We start from the raw sequence: 18,992 nt of genomic DNA, 5'->3' as shown, positions 1-18,992 counted from the left end.
GATTCGTAGGTGAATTTTCCTTTAAAATGGCTGATAACTTTATTAGTGATCAAGTAGTAAACTTTCTGTCTACTTCTTTCTAGTTCCTATAAAGTAAAAGATAGGACACCTCCCCTGCAGCCTCTAAATGTGACTCGTCTCAGACAATAAATGACTGTTCTCTTATTTATATAAAAAAAAGTTTTTGTTTTTTTTGTGGGATAAAATGGGGAGATTTCAGATTAGAGGAAATTCTAGAAAGGACATTTTATACACTACCTAGGGGGCGGGTAGTTTAAACGGGCTTTAACTCCAAATTTTTACTTTTTTTTTTCATGACATAGAAGACTTTCACTTTCACTTCACTTTTTTTGTTTAATTGCATATTTTCTTTATTTAAAAATATCCTTTTTTTCGTTTTTTTTTTCTATTAAAGGTTTCTAATAGGTAAATTGAATTAACTTTTTACCAAAATATGTTATAAATATGTACAGTATTATTCTATCATTCAAGTTGAGCTACAGATGCAGAGGGTGTAAACTATTTCTACTCTGCCCTGGCACCTAGAAACACAATTCTAGTGTCACACAGGAGCATCTCCCCTTCAATACGATACATGGATTGTGTATGGATTCTTCATACAACCGGAGATAAAGTTATAATCGGACATCTCGAAAATAGAAAGCTGTAAATAAAAAAAAAAAACTTTTACTACAACTTTGGACATCTCTGGTTCTGGCGAGCATCAATATTCAATTCTAATATCATAGTCAAGGGGGGGGGATTCTCCTGAATTGTGTTTCTAGGTGCCAGGTTCAGAAAATATAGCTGTTTGTTACGTTTATAAATATTCTTACTGCATGTGGCATGTGAAAATAGGACATATATAGCTTTATGTGAAGGGGTTAATTGAGCTATATAACCAGCCTGGAGTGGCTGTAAAAAAACATTTAAAAAAAGGGATCCTTACTTCCTCCCCTGCTCCCGTTGTCCTGTGGCGCTCCTGGTGCCCCACTCCTGGTGCAGAATTTAATCTATTGCTTTATTATGTGAGTGGACAGGGTCGGCACTGGTTATACCTGGGCAAGTGCCAGGGCCCAGAACTGCTGGGGGGCCCACATAAGGCTGTACAAAAGGAGTCCATGGGGGAAAGGGTCTGAATCTAATGAATCCATAGGGGGTTGTATATAAAATAACCATGAGTGGGCTGTTTGGGATGATAAACTAGGGAATATTTTAGGGAACAGGAGACTATTTTAGATTCTGAATTTTTAATGACGCCATGTGAGTTCACTGCAAAGGGGCCCACTGAGGCTCTGTCGCCAATGGCCTACTGAAACCTAGAGCTGACCTTGTGAGCGGAAGTAGTCAGATGGAAGCCCCTACCTCTGTAAACAAACAGCGACATGGCACTGACAGGCGGCACTGCGGGAAAACAGGAGCGATGCAGGAGGTAATGATTTTACAGCCCTCCCCCTGTTTATTTGGAGCCCAAACAACCCCTTCAAATGGGTAAAATGGGGTAAAAGTACTTAGTTTAGCATGGTAAAATGTATTCACAGAATCCCTTTAATTCCTTTACATAAGAAAAAGGGTTTAAGTATGTAACATAAGAAAAAAAATTGTATAATAGACTTAAATAAAATTGGCACAGAGGGATAGAATCCTAAAATACTGAATAGTTGATTTTTTTTTCCAACAAATAACATAGTACATTACATACATACAAGAACAAACATATAGCAGTAACATGTAAAACAAAGTTTAAAAACTTGCTGCAGAGTCGACCCCTCTCTGTAGATAATTATCAATCTCTCTAGCCCCAGGGCACTGCAAAAGATGGGAGGTATTGTGTTTCACAGTTTGAAAAATACTAATATAATAACCCACCAACTCCTCACAGCTTCAGTATATGAGGTTGGGTTTAATGCACACAAGCCTCTGCACAACTATGTACACCCCTTCTATATGAAACTTATCTAGATACGTCCTGCAATGCTAACAATTTTCATCATGAATTTTGGGAAGTTTCCTACCCTAATAGATGTATAGACTATAGGAATATGGCATGTACGAAAAAAAGTGCAAGTCACTGCTAGACACTTAAAAAAAAATAATTAGCTGCAATTCCGGCAGTTAAAGGAAACCTACCACTTGAAGTGGCAGGTCTCAGATGCAAATACCGAGCTCCAGCTCAGGGTGAGCTGGTGCCGGAGCTTATTTTTGTTAGTGTTTTAAACCACGGTATCGCGGTTTAAAACACTTTTTAAACTGTATAGCCGGCGCAGGCAGGTACGCGCTCGGCGCTTACCGTGCGCGCGGCTACATAGGAAGTGAAGGAGAGCCGCGCGCATGGTAAGCGCCGAGCGCGTACCTCCCAGCGCCGGCTATAAAGTTTAAAAAGTGTTTTAAACCGCGATACAGCGGTTTAAAACACTAACAAAAATAAGCTCCGGCACCAGCTCACCCTGAGCTGGTGCCCGGTATTTCCATCGGAAACCTGCCACTTCAAGTGGTAGGTTTCCTTTAAAATTTATGACTATCTACTGAAGTTTTCAGGCAGATACGATCATAAGCTAAAGAAAATCCACCCATCTTTGAATTCTATGGAAATTAATGATTTTTAAAAAGTGAACGTCATTTTGGTAAATAAAATATTAGATGAAGAACAACACACGCAGAGTCCACCATGGCATTATTTAACACAATGTAAAAGTTATGGGTAAAAAGTGCTCCCCAAGAATCAATAGCTCACAAAGCCACCTTTATCCACAATAAGCTGTAGTACCCTGTGTTGCCTGGGATAGTCAATAACTACTCTTAGTTATAACAAAATAGAATGGGACATTATTGTCTGTAATTGACCATATGTAACAACCCACATAATTAGAACCTGTCGGTAATTTTATTTCCCCCTAAATTAAAACTGTTATAAGAAAGCAGTGCAACCATCCCTAAATAGCTTCTCCTCATGCCATGTATGCAAATCTGTGTCTTCCTCCAGCATATTCATAAATCTCCTCCGCCTACAGCATGAGGGAGGGGGGAATGATGGAGATGATTTCTCCACGGTGAATCATACACGTCCCTCATTCTCCCCTCTCTCAGGAAGTCTCTTCAGTGTGTCACACACAGCAAACGTCTCACTCAACGCATATTTTTGGCAAGTATTGGAAAGTGTGGGTGAAAATTTCTACTCCAAATATTGGGGCTCATTTACTTGCCCATCCGCAGGAGTTCACCGGAAGTGTATTGTTCGATGATAATGCACTGTGCCGCAATTCCCTGAGATCGTGCACCCGATATCCTGCATGTGTCGCTTCCCCCACTCAGGTCCAATGGAGTTCACCTTCTTTAAAGTGATGCATGGAAGTGCATTGGATTGCGACACAATTTGAAATTTAAATCCCGCACTCAGTCCAAATCAGTCGGAACGTCCGGCACGCCCCCATTTTCTCCTTGTGGTTACCATCACAGCACTCCGTTCCTGCAGGGGTGATGGCTTAGTTGTATACAGCATGTGATCAATGATATGTATACACATGCATCATCACATATCATCACATCATATTACAGGCTGCACTTATGTATTGAACTCTATATTGGTGCTGTATTTATGTACTAAGCTTTGTTCTGGTGAAGTATTTATGTAAATCGCTATTATAATAATTCATGACAAACACAATGGGGCACATTTACTTGCTTGTTCCTTGGAGCTCACAGAAAGTGCATTGTCGGACGACAATGCACTATGCCGCAATTCACTCGTGCCCCCGATATCCTGCATGTGTCACATTCCCGCTCAGGTCCGACAGAGTTCACCTTCTTTTAAGTGGTGCTTGCAAGTGCATTGGATTGCAACACCATTTGAAAGTTAAATCCTGCGCTCAGTACCAATCAGTCGGATCATCCGGCACGCCCCCAATTTGTGTCACATGGAAGCCGGCGCAACTGCACCATAATCCGATCGCATGCAACACATTCCCAGAGCAGATACCTGTTAAATACCTATCCAAGCCATGCTATCCCCGAAAAAGACAGAAAGCCAGAGGAAAGTGCAATCTGCCACCCTTAGTAAATGAGCCTCATAGTCTATGAAGTGCCCCAAGACAAATGAAGCAGTTGTGCATAGTTTCATGATTGTAAATGCAACGGTGTGGATTGGCAGACATATAAACACACACACACATATAAACTCGGTTTTATAAATTAGATTAATTGAAGTAACTGTTTTGTGTGGGACTTTATCAATCACTCCTAATATTCTTGCTCCTCTTTACAATTTCGCTTCAGGTCATTGAGGTTTGTGGCCATACATTAATACACAGCTTTTGCCCTACAATTTCAATTGTGTTGAGGTTTGGACTCTTATTGGGTCATTGCTATACCATCATTCTTAATCTGCCATTCTATATGAGATTTGCTGGTGACCACTAAAACCTTATGGTGTTGAATAGATGGCCCCTAAAATGGATAAAATCGACGTTATAATAATTTGGTATAGAAAGGAGTTCATGGTTGACTTAATGACTGTGAGATCTGTCCTTTGGCTACAAAATAGCTCCATTCATCTCCCCTCCAGCACTTTGTGTGGCTTCACCAAACATGGCACTGTATATTATGCAGACTGCCAAAACGTTTGCTTTTACAGTGATGGTCACACTTGTTGATGATCAATGAATCATTGCCATTTAATTACTATGACTGTCCCTCTTATTTCCAATGCAAACAGTAAGAGTGTGCCTTTTACACACTACTTTAGCATTTGGGCTGAGTTTTTGTAACTAACTATATAACAACATTTGTTTTGCATGCTGTTGTTTGGTAAAGTATCTAACCTGTAAAGTTCTAAAGATGCCACTTCTGACAGAAGCATTGTGAGCATTTCACATGGTGTTCTTATTAGATTTACCCCTAGTTTCTGTGTGAACAGATTTGTACATTTCTCACTTGGCATATACTGTATGTGAAACTTCGAATAGTACACAGAAATAAATAATAAAATATCTGGGAAAGATGGAAATTACATTTTGTATGTGAAACTTGCCTGTAAGCTGAAACTCACTCATTTCTCTTCAGACAATGGTTCTTTAATGACCTATTGTTATTTTCCTAATGATCAAGGGATACAAGTCTTTCCCATATTTGTCAAAAACTGAAATGACATTTCCAATCCTAAAATTTAAAAGCTATTACATCTTCATGTCTATCAATAATCGCTGCATTTAAAGTGGTTATGCCATAAAGACAACACCCTACAATATGGCTTATTTTGGGGGAGGAGAAGGTTAGACATATATTATACTAAGTAACAAATATATTACTCTAATCTATTGGTTCACTAAAGCTAGCCCTAGATAAGTTATAGAAGAAATCAGTCTTATTCTTCCCATTCCAATAATACATGTCAGGCTTCAGGGGTAATGGAACCACTGGACAACCACAGACTAATCATGTAAGCCGACACCTGGGACCGGAGTCTAAGTGGCACCCAGTCTTCAGCAGAGTCTGCCGCAAAGCGGGTTGGACTTGCTGCGGCGTGGTACCACCAGGACGTTCCACAGGCGTGACTTTGTCCACGGTGGCGACCAAGGCAGGGTACAGAGTCAGAAGGCAAGTTCGTGGTCGGGGACAGGCAGGAGGTCAAGACAGGCGGCAAAGGTTCAGGGTCAGAGGCAGAGCAGAAGGTCAGGACTGACATCGGGGGAGTGTAAACGGGAACGGATCTGGGGTCACAACGGGAGATCAATACACAGAAATACAGAAAGGGAACAAGCTTTCTCTTAGGCATATAGCACAAAGATCTGGGGGGAATGCCGGGAGAGCCCGACTTTTATCTAAATCCAGGAAATGGATAGCGCCAATCAGTGGTGTGCTGGCCCTTTAAATCCACAAGCGCCGGAGCGCGCTCCCTAGGAGAGGGGCAAGCGTGCGCTGGGAAGGAGGAGCGTGGAGAGGTGAGTGAGGCCGGGAGGAGCGGGCACCACAGAGGGGCACAGGTGCGCCTGCGACCCAGGACGTGTGGTGGGGTGGGGAGAGGATAACTATCTATACCTTTTTAAACATCTAAAAATATAAAATTTTTATTTAATTTTAAAGTGGATTTAAAACTGTGCAGTGTTTAATAGAGGAGCAAATGGATTAAAATCTATCCTGTCTTGTCCTTGATTTAATTGATGGCAGAGAAGTGTCTGTTCCTTTTATCAGTGTACTACCTATTTGTTCAGGCAATGAAAATCTAGCATGGATAAACCTGGAGCTGTGTCTGTGGTAATCTTATATTTGTTATCCATGGCCTTCTTCCTTCTGAAATCAACTTTGAAAATTATGCAAATGAGCCAGAAGGGCTTCTGAGGGTTTGACCAGAGCCCCTCCATGCTGCAGATTCACAGGCTGTTACACTGTCTTCAGCCCCCCTTCCTTTTCTAATGTAATCTCACTGCAGCAGATGAAGTTTCAGCTCCTAGCGCACTGTATCAGCTTGTGAATCCCCCAGGGCCATTCTGGCTTCATTGGCATAATTATAAAAGTTGATTTTAGAAGCAAGGGGGCCATGGATAACGAATATAAGATTACCACACGAGGCCTGGATCTATGAGTAAGTGTCCCTGTGGCGAGTCCCAGGGAGGGCTGACTTTTTGGATGAAATGACATATGCAGATATTTAGAAGAAGCATCACTTCTAATTGATGGAAGCATAGGGGGAGATTTATCACAAGTGTCTGAGAGCAAAAATGTTCAGCTGTTAGTGAAATTAAAGCTAAGCCCTGATTCGGGCAACAAGTTCTGCTCTGGGACAGTGCTGATAAATCTCCCCCATAATTGTATAACGTTGTTGCCCATAGAAACCAATCACAGCGCGGCTTTATTCTCATACACTCTCTTTTTCAATGTAAGCTGCGCTGTGATTGGTAGCTATCGGCTCTTCTGTCCCCAGGTGACCTGCGGGGGTTCCCTGTGACTTCCGTTCACACAGCACAGCTGTCTCGTGCCCTCATTGAGGCCTCAACCACGCCCAACCGTGCAGCGCATTCTCCGCCAGGGGCGTTACCGATACCGAGAAACCCCACCCACAATCCGCCCACTCCCGCACATTTACAGTCCGGGGGAGTCACCCAAACCAAGCTAACACCCCGCCCACCGTCACATAGCCACGCCTGTCACCAACCCTCCCACTATCCGACGTAGTTAGACCTCTTTCACTCAATGGTCGTACGGAAAGCTGCGAGACTCAAAATTTCCCCGAGGTGCGGCTGCGCGATTCACGGCTTCTTAATCCTGATCTAAGAGCCGAGCCGTGATTGGGCGGGGACACAAGCGGTATCTGTAAGGACCTGTACTATTGGTGAAGCTTCCCCCAGCGGCATGTGTCCGAGCTAGGGCTTTGTATACACTCCATAGCGCTCGGCCCTTTAACAATGGATGGGGAGATCCGGGCTGATTGTTGATGGACGGGGCCGGGCTGCAGCGGAAAGCTGAACGGGGAGCCGCGGATACAGGGGACGAGAGGTGCGATTACAGTGTGAATAGAGTCCTGGAGCTGAGCGCAGACTGAGGTCGGAGGATTGGGGGGATCTGTAGGGAGTTTAGGGGGAACTTGTGATGGGGCTTTGTTGGCTGCAGTGTCCTCGGCTAGGAATGTCCATAGACCAGCAGCAGGAGGAGGATTACATGAGGCAGGGGAGCAGGATCCTCCAATGCACTCAAAATAAGAATATATCTTACATCCCTATAGAAGGGTTAAATGGCCAAGAAGTCTGTAATACTATGTATCACTTGTGTCAGATATTGTTTTGTTTAGTTTTTTTTTAGAATTTTATGTATTTTTTTTCTAAAATATATTTTGCTTTTTTTTAATATATTTTTTTTTTTATGGATTTTTTTTCTACAGTATCACTCCCAGTATGAAAATCCTCTAGTTAACTATACACTCAAGTTATGTAGTCATTGCATGTCTAAATGTAATAAATATATATATTTTTCAGTTATGTCACATTTTATTAGCTTAGACTATCATTTTATTTTATCATTTTTATTGTAGTTCTATGTAAGTGTTCCTTTTACGACGTTACTACTATTTGGTTTATTTAAAATTTTTTTTAATATTCCAGGTTTTTAATTTTATTATATTACACCGATCTGACGTTACCCTTATTTTTATACTAGTCCTTTTATATTAGGCTTATTATTATTAATGGTTTATTGTATTAGATTTCATAGATTTCAGTGTTTTGGGGGGGTTTTATTAGTACTTTTTTTTTTTTTTTTTTTTTAAACCCTTGCATTCTAACTTTTTCCATAGTTGTTATTCTTTTTCTTTTTAACCCCTTTCATGCCTGTGTAGTTTTTCTTATGTATTAAATACATCACTGATCAACAAGGCAGTGACAAGACATAATTAGATTTGCAGGTGTGAGAAGCCAGAGTCTCAGAATATTTTTTTTTTTTAAGAGTGTGAAGGGTTAAACCCCTGTTGGTGGGATTTTAATTAAGTGCAAATAAGGCTGGAAAGGTTTTTTCCCCCCTCTTTCTGTTTTAGTAGCTCCCACTTAAAGGGGACTCTTTGTATGTAAAGTTGGTGGAGTAGGGTGTTATATTGTGGTATATGAGGGAAATTGAGTTATTTGGTGTTTTTCTCTCTCGCAGACCAGGTTATTCTGCCTTCTGCTCTCTTGACTTCTCTTGAAATGGAGCTTGAAGGGTTGTGGTGGAAGGGTCAGCTTGCTGCAGACATTCATCAGGCTCTGCGGTATAAAGTAAGTATGCTATCCTGTGCCCCTATTGTCTAATACATTCTAAAAAAAAAAAAAAATTGTGAGTTTTTAAATCTGTGTTGAAAGTATGTATTAAAAGTGTATATAAATCTTGGGTTTTTTTTTTTTTAAGTGTACTAAAAAGTATATTTAAATAAATATTTCTATTGCGCCATCATATTCCGCAGCGCTGTACAAATCATGGAGGCAAATTAAGAGTAATAACACGATCATGATAAAATAATACGTCCCTGCACCCAATCTACGTTGAGTCTATTGATTAGTTGAAGTTTTAATGTGTTATTTATCAGAGTTTATTAGTTGGGGGGGGGGGGGGGGGGACATGTTGCACAGTAAAATAAAATAACACACTCGGTAAAGCGGTTACAGGAGGTAAAAAAAACAATTATAAAAAAATAAAACTACATTGTTTTTTTGTTTTTTTAATAAATATTAAATATTTTCCATTTGAAATAAAATTTTTAAAAATTATTTTTATATGTAAAATGTAATATTTTTTTACAATTCTATATAAAAAAAAATATATATAATTTTTTTAACTGTATTTCGAATAGAAAATATTGAATATTTTTTTAAAAATTAAAACCATGTAGTTTTTTTTTTTTTTGTTTTTTTTTAATTTTCTTTTCTCCCCAGAAGGTAGGTGGTAGAAGCAGATATGTGGTCACCCCCTGTACATTCTATTACTAGAGGGAAGCTCCTTGGTGTTTTATTGTCTAGCTGTGTCTGAGTTGGGGCCAGCTGGTTACTTCCCAATGCCTCAGTTCACACTCCAGTGTTAAGTAGCAGGGTGCCTTCGGTTTCCTTTAGGGCATATGTGTTGGAAAATAGTTTGTGATCCAGGCTCTGGGGGTGCTGCCACAAGTAGATTTTCACGGTTTTAATCTCTTTTGTTATTCAACAGCCTGCTGGGGGTTGTCCCTTAAAATGGCAAACTGGCCCAGGCTTCTTTTGTTGCTACAAGTGTCCTGCTCCAAGGTGGTGGAGGCTTTTATACCACTGATCTTTTGTTCTTCTATTCAGTATCCCGAATCTACGACTTCTTGTCCCCATTCTTTTATTTACATTAATTTGCCTATAATATAGATAGTAACTTTTTTTTTGTTTTGTTTTATTTTTGGGTATCGGCTCTTGATTTCCTTCCGCTGCGCACTTGAGTGGATTAGGTTGCTGTGGTTACCCACGTTAATTAATTTGATGAATTGCTCTTCTATGAGGCTCAGTCATGTCTAAAATCTCCACAACTAAATTAGTGTTTTTTAGATTTTTTTTTTTTTCTTCTTTCTAAACCTAAAATAATAGGGAGTTGTGTGAGGAGTTTTGTCTCTGTAAGGAATTTCACTAAGCTAATTATAAATGCGTTATCCCAAATTCACTCAGGGTATGAACCCGGCCTTAACAATGGAGAATAGTGTGTGTCTGGACAGGCTGTGAAGATGGACAGCCGATGCATTGGGTCCTTCCATTAATAATGTTTATCTACTGGTGTCAGGGAGACATCTGCTCCTTGGTGACCACTTTTATGTCAAGTTCACACTTAAAGGAAATCTACCATAAAAACCAAGTCGTCTAAAGCAGTGACTCTAACTCATAGATTTAGGCTCTGTGACTGGTATTCGTCATATAATTTGTTATCCTATGGTTTCTTCCTACTAAAATCACCTTTAACAATTATGCTAATAATTCAAAAGGGCTCTGGGTGGTGTTACCAGAGCAGCCCTGTGGATTCGCTTCGAAGGCTGTTACACTCTCACCCTTCCCTTACTCCTTCAGCATTTCATCCTCCCTCTGTGAGATTACGTCAAATACAGTGGGATGGGGATGTGGTCCAGCACAGTGTAACAGCCTGTAAAGCTACAGCACGGAGGGGCTTTGGTAACATCCTTTTACCAGACCCCTTCTAGCTCATTAATATAAAAGTAAATTATAGAAGGCAGGGCATCACAGTTAACATATAAAAGAAAATCCACAGTCTTAGTGCCTGGATCTATGAGTAAGTGTCCCTGGTTTATCATGTTTCATATTGAAGGAAGATTTCTTGTAATGTTGTAATATCAGTCTTCTAGGGATGCAGTCAGAGATAATCCAGTATAATCTGTAAGTGCTCAGCAGATTGTACATCACATCCTATCTGCAAGCTTCATGTTATAGAGCAGGAGGAGGTGAGCAGATTGTACATAGTGTCCTATCTACAGGCAGCATGTTATAGAGCAGGAGGAGCTGATTAGATTTTTGTATAAAAGTAGAGCAGGCGGTCGATTTCTATACACAGAGATTATTGATTTCCATCCATAGTACAATCTCCATGAACATTTATAAGATGCTTATGGCTAATAAGTGGCATGGATGCCAGGGACCCATGACCTCCCTTATAGAGGGTTAGTGGTTTCCTTTTGTCAGGTTTATGATATTCGAGGCTGCGGTTGGACATTTTCTTGTCCAGTCCTGGTGACTTCTGCGGCTCTGTGACAAGTCCCCGTTGTCTCTGGATATCCATGACTCCACTGATGGCTATGTTGAGTCATGTTGTCCAAAAGCATCAGTCTTCAGTCATCAAAGGTCATAAAGTTTAGTTGTGATTGTGTCATTTTTGGAGGCTTTTGCAAAGTGTTAATGGGGCCTGACCATTGGAGCATTCAGCACCTGTTTCTGGGGGTAACTCAATACTGAAGTTTGGGTTTGATCATTTGTATTCAGGGGGTTTAATCAAGTGGAGTGAAAGTTGGAAGTACAATGGTCGGGGCTTGTGGTTGTTCCTTTTGCGTATGAAGTATCTATAATTCTAGAATAACTTTGGCATCTGTATCGTGTGTATTCCTACTATTCCAGTAAATGGGAAGGTATAAACCTGATGCTATTGGATACATTGCATGTTAAAGAGGTTCTCAGGGATCTGAGTATTGATGGTCATTTGGTGGGGATGTGTTTTCTAGGACCCCTGCCAATAAGCACAATACAGGGGGCACAGTGCAGACCCAGCAGCTGATTAATATGACATCTGCTCTTAGTAGTACATCTCCTAAATGGAACAGCCTTGTGCATTGCAGCAGAAGGGATGACAGTCTTGCTCTACAGAATAACCTACACCCAGTGTCGGACCAGGACATCTTGGGCCCACCAGATAAAATAGTTCCGGGGCTAACCCTTCATTATCCCCTAGGAAATAAACCCTAATAACCTCCACTTAGGTTGTCTTCTGCTGTATATATGGTGTCTGGTATTAGGCTGGTGACACACGTGGCGTTTCTGTCGCGTTTTTACGTTGCGTTTTTTTTTTTTATTCCTCTTAGTTTTGCTTCTTGGGTTTTCAAATGGGATTCTTGATTGTGTCTTTACTTGATGTTTTCTCCATTGTGTTTTTGAAGATCCGCGTCTGTGAGGTGTTTTTTAAAAATGCACGCAATTGTGTGCACAAACAGCAAACCCAACTGAACATTGAAAAAAAAAACATCACATGTCACTGACCTTGGGCCCACGGTCACACGTGCTGCTTGTGTTACCGTCATAATGCAATGCTGGGTCATGGGCCTCGGCCCGATCACATATGTGATTTTACAGGGCATGCATGTGATCGGTATCCAGGTCCTGGTGTCTTGTAATGTTTAAATGCAATACACCGGGGGCTGGTTAACAATCACATATGTGTTTCCCTGGAAATGCATATGCAATCGGGCACGTGTGACTGCGGCCTTAGGTTAAAGCCTGGGAACACCGGGGAATCCTCTGGTGGGCTAGACCGACACTGTGGACATCGGTCACGCTAAAAATCCAGTTATACTTGATTACATTTCTGCAGCACATATCCTACAACAACATCGTCATTCCTCAGTTATTATTTAAAATAATCTTAAGAATTAATTGATAAGAGGGCGGGCATTTAACTTTTGTTAGGTCTTAATCACTTTCCCAGCAGTGTTTTTTTCTTTTAACATATACATTATTTAGAGAATGTCCTATATATTTTTGCTTGTTTGAAGATCACGTACGACAATAGTATATGGATCCACAAAATAAAATATTTTATTTCTACTGATGATGAAGAGAATCGGGTGTTATGCTTTTTGATGGGCAGTTCATATCTCTGTTAGGGTTCGGTCACACGTTGCGTTTTTGGGGCCATTCTTGTTGTTGTTTTGCACGTTTACCAGGCGTTTGACTGGCTTAAGAAGGTGTGAAAAGGTCAATACAGCTACTTACACTTCCCGAAATTAAGAAAACTGATTCATGCCAAATGCATGGTAAACATACAAAACTGGTCTTTTGACTTGCATCAGTGATTGGGAGCCAAAACTAGTAATGGTGGAAAACGCGTAACAATTGCAAGTCTTTCCATATGCACGTCCTCTGCAGGTGCCTCACCTGGTTTGTCTATCAATAACTGATGCAAATAACTGAAGACCAAACTGCGATGTGAACTGGCCCTGTGTTTTCATTTACCTGTTGCATTTCAATGGATGCCACACGGATGGAAAAAAGAAAATACTGATGTGGATAGAAAACGGATCAGTTGTTAACAGACGCAGAGTGGAGATGCCTGTTGCGAATAAGCCCCTATTACTCGCCTGCCTCAGTTATAGAAATGCAAATGTGTGAATGAACCCACAAGTATATGATACAGTTTCAAAGTGTACGAACTTGTAAATGTATCCATTGCAGATAACACTGTATAAACATTGCATTCCCTTCCACAAAGTGAGTGGGGGTAGAATGTCCCGTGCGTTTGTCTGAAGGCTTGAGTTACCTCTCCGCTGTCTCTGTTTACTTAGGAATTGAAGCTTCCGTCCTACAAAGCTCAGTCTCCCCAGTTGAACTTAAGACGCTACTTTGCAGACTTGATCGCCATTGTCAGTAATCGATTTAAGCTGTGTCCTACCGCCCGCCACCTCGCCGTCTACCTGCTGGACCTCTTCATGGACCGATACGACATCTCTATCCAGCAGCTTCACATCGTGGCGCTTTCCTGTTTGTTATTAGCATGTAAGAACAATTATTATTATTACATTTTTAACATTTTCTTATGTGTGCAATATTTGTCATAATTTTACCTCTAACTATACAAATTGAGTCGCCTGTGAATTATTGGAAACCTCAATCCACATAAAGGGCTATTACTGTTTCTTGCAACATGCCAGGTTCTCCAATATACTGCATCCGTTCTATACAGGTACATTCTCTCCTCTTATCTTCTTAAGAGATGATAATAATTCCTTTATTTATATAGCACACACAGATTATGTAGTGCTGCACAGAACTTTCCAATTCGGTCTCTGTCCCCATGGGGCTCACAATCTAATCAACCTACCAGTATGTTTTGGAGTGTGGAATAGATTATAACGTGTTGATTGATGGAGGCATTCACACTACCGCAAGGGGGATGTATATACGGCCGACGTATATATGGCCGATATACGTCCCCCATAGACGGCAATGGGCGCACGGCGCCCTACGGGAGCGGTACGGTGCAGCACACGTGCGGCTCCGTGCCCCGTGAAAAAATAGGACATGTCCTATTTTTCCAGGGCATACGGCGCCGTGCGCCATATATCCCTATGGAGAGGGGCGGGGGTGAGCAGCGCTCTCCCCCTCCTCCTCTCCCCGCGCGCTGCCGTGTGCCCGCCTTGCTACGGTACGGCGGGCACCGGTCGTGTGAATCCAGCCTTAGTTGTGGGATCTCACGGATCACAAGAAGGATGTTCTGTTGTTCCTCCAAATGTACAGACAAAAGTAGTTGAATGTTTGGCGATTTCCTTCAGTGCTATGAAGATGGATGTAGCAGCAGATGCAAGGGTAACCAACTGCTATGTTAATTTGGGGGTTCGCCGGACTAGTTCTTGTGATCTGTGGGGGTTCCACTGCTGGGAGCTTCACTATTCATTATCCTCAAGTTCCATGGATAAGGGATAACTTGTTGTAAATGGACAACTCATTTAAAGGGGTTGGCCACTCTTACATAAATTACCCATGTGCAAATTACCCTGCCTTAATAATAATCCTGAATGCTCACCAATTGATTCATCATCCTTGGTGCTTCATTTATTGCTGTGTGCAGACTCTCTTTGCAGTCTTCATAGACATGTAGACAAAGATCATACACTGATAAATAGGAGGGACCTGCAGCAGGAGCTTATGCAGAGACCTGTCTAACGGAACAGATTTCTTGAAAAGTGGACAACCCCTTCAAGAATGCATAACTTATTCAAAATCCACATTGTTAGATTTATTATACACAAGGCAAAGTCCATGCTTGTCCGGTGCCTGGTGCCGAACCCACCTCTCATCTATGGATAGAGAGTCCAAAGACTCTTGGCCGATGGCATATTTTGGAGACTATAAGGATCAGGCAGTGGGATTTCAGTCTTTCTTTCAGTGGTGTAACTTGAAGGGCCCCAGTGCAAAGTCTGTGCCATACCCCCGACTATAATGTATGGGTTATAGTAATAGTCTTCTCATATGGGAAAGTGACAACTTATGGACCCCTTAAGCCTCCTGGGCCCGGTTGTGACTGCACTGTCTGCAAACCTTCAAGTTACACCCAGACTTCGCAAATACATCGGTTCTCACAGAGCTGCTATGAAAGCATGAAAAAGTTTTTCGGAGAACTCGTGCACTTCATGCATTGATACCTCATATCTCTTGCTGGACTTTACCAGCCTATGGAAAGATGCCCAATTCGTCTTCCAAAAACCCTTTTGCTGCTGAGTGCTGTGAAGACCGTTCATTATTAGAAAGTTAAGTGTTGTTACATTTTTCTCCCTCTATATCGGTGGAGCCTAAACTGTTGCAAGTGTAATAGTAAATGCCTGGCGCTGGGAACGTTTGATTTACACGACATCCCCCAGTATCACAGTGAGGTTACTGTTTGCATTGAATGGAGTCGTCTCTTGTAGAGGAGGATTTGTGTAATGCCTGTACATGGTATGCTGGCTGCTGGCTAATGTGATTTTATACATAAAGTGAATGCATTGTAATAGCGGCTGATCTGTATAAATGATGGAGTAAAGCACTTGGCTCAGGAATCCGCCCTCGTTACTTCTATAAAGGTCACTCTGTGACGCTGGGATTTTGAGCATTAATTTATTCCATTCCCCCAGCAGCTATGAAATATTCACGACATGTATACCATGGTATACGTTATACACTGTCACGTGGGTTTATGCCCTATTCTGGTTTAAGGGCTCCATTGTCACACTGCCATTGTCCTCTCCATCGCCTACACCTATTGTGGTGACCAGTTGTTTTCTTCTCCCCAAATCCTTTGAGGAAGACACTATCCATGGGCCACTTGTGTAAAGGTGATTTTTATCACATCACAAATCTGTATGATACACTTTTTCCATTCAATCCATGGGTTAAAACTGCTGTGGCCAAGGGGTTTTATCTTTCTAGAGGAACTTCTTATAGAAAGTAAATAAGTTAGTTACTTTTTTAAAGAAAAGACCCCCTTCCCCAGCTTTAATGGAAACTCCTGATATCAGGTTCTCGTATGATATGTGACTGTTGAGCTGATCCCTGACCTTGGCTCTGATCTGCCACTCATACAGACATCCATTATTAAGGCCATGGATTTGCTCTGCCATCAGAAAAAAATTATAAGATAGATATAATTATATGATAGGATACAAAATAATGGAATGTAGTCAGGTGTAGTCAGGCTCCTCCTTCAACAAAAAAACCTTCTCTCCATGCTGTTGAAAGAGCCTAAACCATCCATCTCCTAAAGTGTTTTCTTTAGATGTGTAAGGCTACAACCCTGCAAAATTTCTATACATAATCGGATGCATTTTGCTTTGTAATTAGGTAAATTTGAAGATAAAGAAGACAGAGTACCGAAGCTGGACCAGCTGAATAGTCTAGGATGTATGACCAACATGAACCTGGTGCTAACCAAACAGAACCTGCTCCACATGGAGCTTCTGCTGCTGGAGACATTTGAGTGGAACTTGTGCCTCCCAACTCCTGCACATTTTATCGATTACTACTTGTCCATTGCTGTCCATGACACTGACCTCCATGATGGTTGGCCCATGATCTGCCTAGAGAAGACCAAAATCTACATGGCCAAATATGCAGACTATTTCTTAGAAGTATCTCTGCAAGGTGAGACCATCTCGCTTTCGTGTCTGTTGAGTCAGGGCTAAGATCGGACGGTGGAATTAATCTTTAACGTTTGTTTGTTTTTCGGTTTCCTTTGCAGATCACGTGTTTTTAAATTACATTCCTTCGCTCGTGGCGGCTGCGTGTGTGGCGGCGTCACGCATTATCTTACGGCTCACACCGTCCTGGCCTATGAGGCTTAACCGTCTTACTGTTTACTCTTGGGACATCCTTGTGCCTTGTATTGAGAGATTACTGATGTAAGTATCTGGAAAGTGCTGCTCCATTCCCAGAATATTGATGGCTGTAAATACAACCCGAATCTGCTGGTGAACATCCAGTCTGTAGAAGTATTCCCGAATCTTTTTAGAGGTTGATAATTTTTACAGACCAGTATGTAGAATAGGCTATATGGTGTATTGTTCTGACTGCCACTTCCTACGTATTTCATGTCTCTCCCCATAGAAGTCTTTGAGGCCAGGAAGTTGCCTGGTTTCCAAATGACTTTGTGCTATTAATAGCTGTTGAGAGATGTACGAGTAGATGGAGTCATATTATACCGCTATATAGTGATCCTTAAAGGGATATTCCCATGTCCGGTATTTGTGACCTGTCCAAAGGAGAGGTAGCCCACACATATCTTTGGAACGTGGGGTTTACTAACCCCATTCATTCAAAAGCTGGAAATGGCCGAAAGTCCATAATTTTTGATGTTTCCATTAATTTTAATTGAGAGAAGCCGTACATGGCTGACAAATTATCCATATTAAGACAGGGTTGCTGGAAAAATCGTTCCTAAAATATGGTGGGGTCCTTGCCTATCATGTATTTATGACATATCCTGTGTTTATATCCTGAATAGTGTGCTTGGCAATGCCCCTTGTGCACAGAATTGTTTGATTTATTGTGACTAAAACGGTGTTCCGGGATGTACATTCAGCTTTAAAGGGAACCTGTCATCAGAAAATGACCTAATAAACCACTACCAGTATGTTGTCAGCTTTTGAAGTGATATGTAAGTTAGATGTATAAAGTCAGGGAGGAGGAGAGTTAAACACTGAAATCAAGCGCTCCCTCTGAACACCTCTTCCCACGTGATTGACTTCATTCACCAGACTTCGGTAGATCTAATCAATGATGTCTCTGGACGCAGGACCATCAATTACAGTGAAGAGGGCGTTCTAAGGCAGGGAGAGCTTGACTTCGGTGTTAAACTCTCCGCCTCCTTGACTTGATAAAACCAATTTACATCTCATTTCGAAGTTGATTTTCTGGATGATGCCATCACACTGGGTCACGAAAGAAACATCTAGAAGCAGCTCAGTTCACAACATACTGCTAGTTGTTTATTAGGCCAATTTCTGATGACAGGTTCCCTTTAAGAAGACTTACTTCGTAGTAGTGTAACCGGATATTATACTTCTGCAGTTTTCTAATTCTTCTTTCTGTTCCTTGTAGTGCACATGACAACGACGTGAAGGAAGCCAACAAGCACAAATCTCAGCTAAGCCATGCCGCGGCTCCATGTCTGTTTCCCCAGTCCCCGGCTCCACCACAAGCCCACATCCATCAGCACATACCCCACTTTCTGCATTCCCAGCACCAGCTGCAGTTCCATCATCAGCCAGCTCCTCCACCGGCCAGCTCTCAGCAGATTGTGACTACAGCCCATACGTCGGCCTTCCCTCTGCAGACCTGCTCCTCGGGTCTGACCTCCAGCGTCCAGCCGCGGGCACACATACAGACTGCTGCCAGTGTATCTCTAGCCGCTGTGCCCATAGAAGTAAAGCCCTGCATAGGGATTTCTTATAACAGGAACTTTCCCGTGAACGGACACTACTCTTGTATCACTCAGTGTTTCGAGAGATGATTAAGACCTTTCACAACCTTCATGCACGACTCAAGCAATACATACTGTGAAACCTATACTGCGTACTTTTCTTTTGGGGTTATACCCTTCTCCCTCAGTGAAGCGAGACCAGAGGAAGAGTCTGTTACATGAGCAAAGAAAGTTCCGAGACTAATTTCATTATGAGACTCCTAGGTCTAAACCACTCAATGGTGCTACAAAAAAAATGACCGACCGCCCAGGACGGACACAGCACAATCTTCAGGGAATCTTTTTGAATTTTTTATTATTTTGGT

General features: G+C 41.7%; 1 protein-coding gene across 3 annotated transcripts in view; it reads left to right on the top strand.

The window, feature by feature from the left end:
- CCNJ (cyclin J) overlaps nt 1-18,773 on the top strand; it is a 28,715-nt gene extending 9,942 nt beyond the window's left edge. Inside the window, exons 1-6 of one of the 3 annotated variants that reach the window (XM_072129858.1) lie at nt 6,950-7,488; nt 8,626-8,735; nt 13,520-13,730; nt 16,551-16,850; nt 16,948-17,107; nt 18,306-18,773. In XM_072129858.1, the coding sequence (XP_071985959.1) occupies nt 8,667-8,735; nt 13,520-13,730; nt 16,551-16,850; nt 16,948-17,107; nt 18,306-18,717 (1,152 nt within the window). In that variant the 5' untranslated portion in view covers nt 6,950-7,488; nt 8,626-8,666 and the 3' untranslated portion in view covers nt 18,718-18,773. Of the gene's footprint in view, nt 1-6,949; nt 7,536-8,625; nt 8,736-13,519; nt 13,731-16,550; nt 16,851-16,947; nt 17,108-18,305 lie in introns of those variants that run through there. The other 2 variants (XM_072129860.1, XM_072129861.1) reach the window with 2 other exon arrangements.
- The last annotated feature ends 219 nt before the right edge of the window (nt 18,774-18,992 follow it).

Source organism: Engystomops pustulosus, chromosome 11 (assembly GCF_040894005.1).
Source record: "Engystomops pustulosus chromosome 11, aEngPut4.maternal, whole genome shotgun sequence".
Classification (NCBI taxonomy): domain Eukaryota; kingdom Metazoa; phylum Chordata; class Amphibia; order Anura; family Leptodactylidae; genus Engystomops; species Engystomops pustulosus.
Note: the sequence above shows the minus strand (reverse complement) of the source record. Positions and strands in the feature narration are given on the sequence as shown.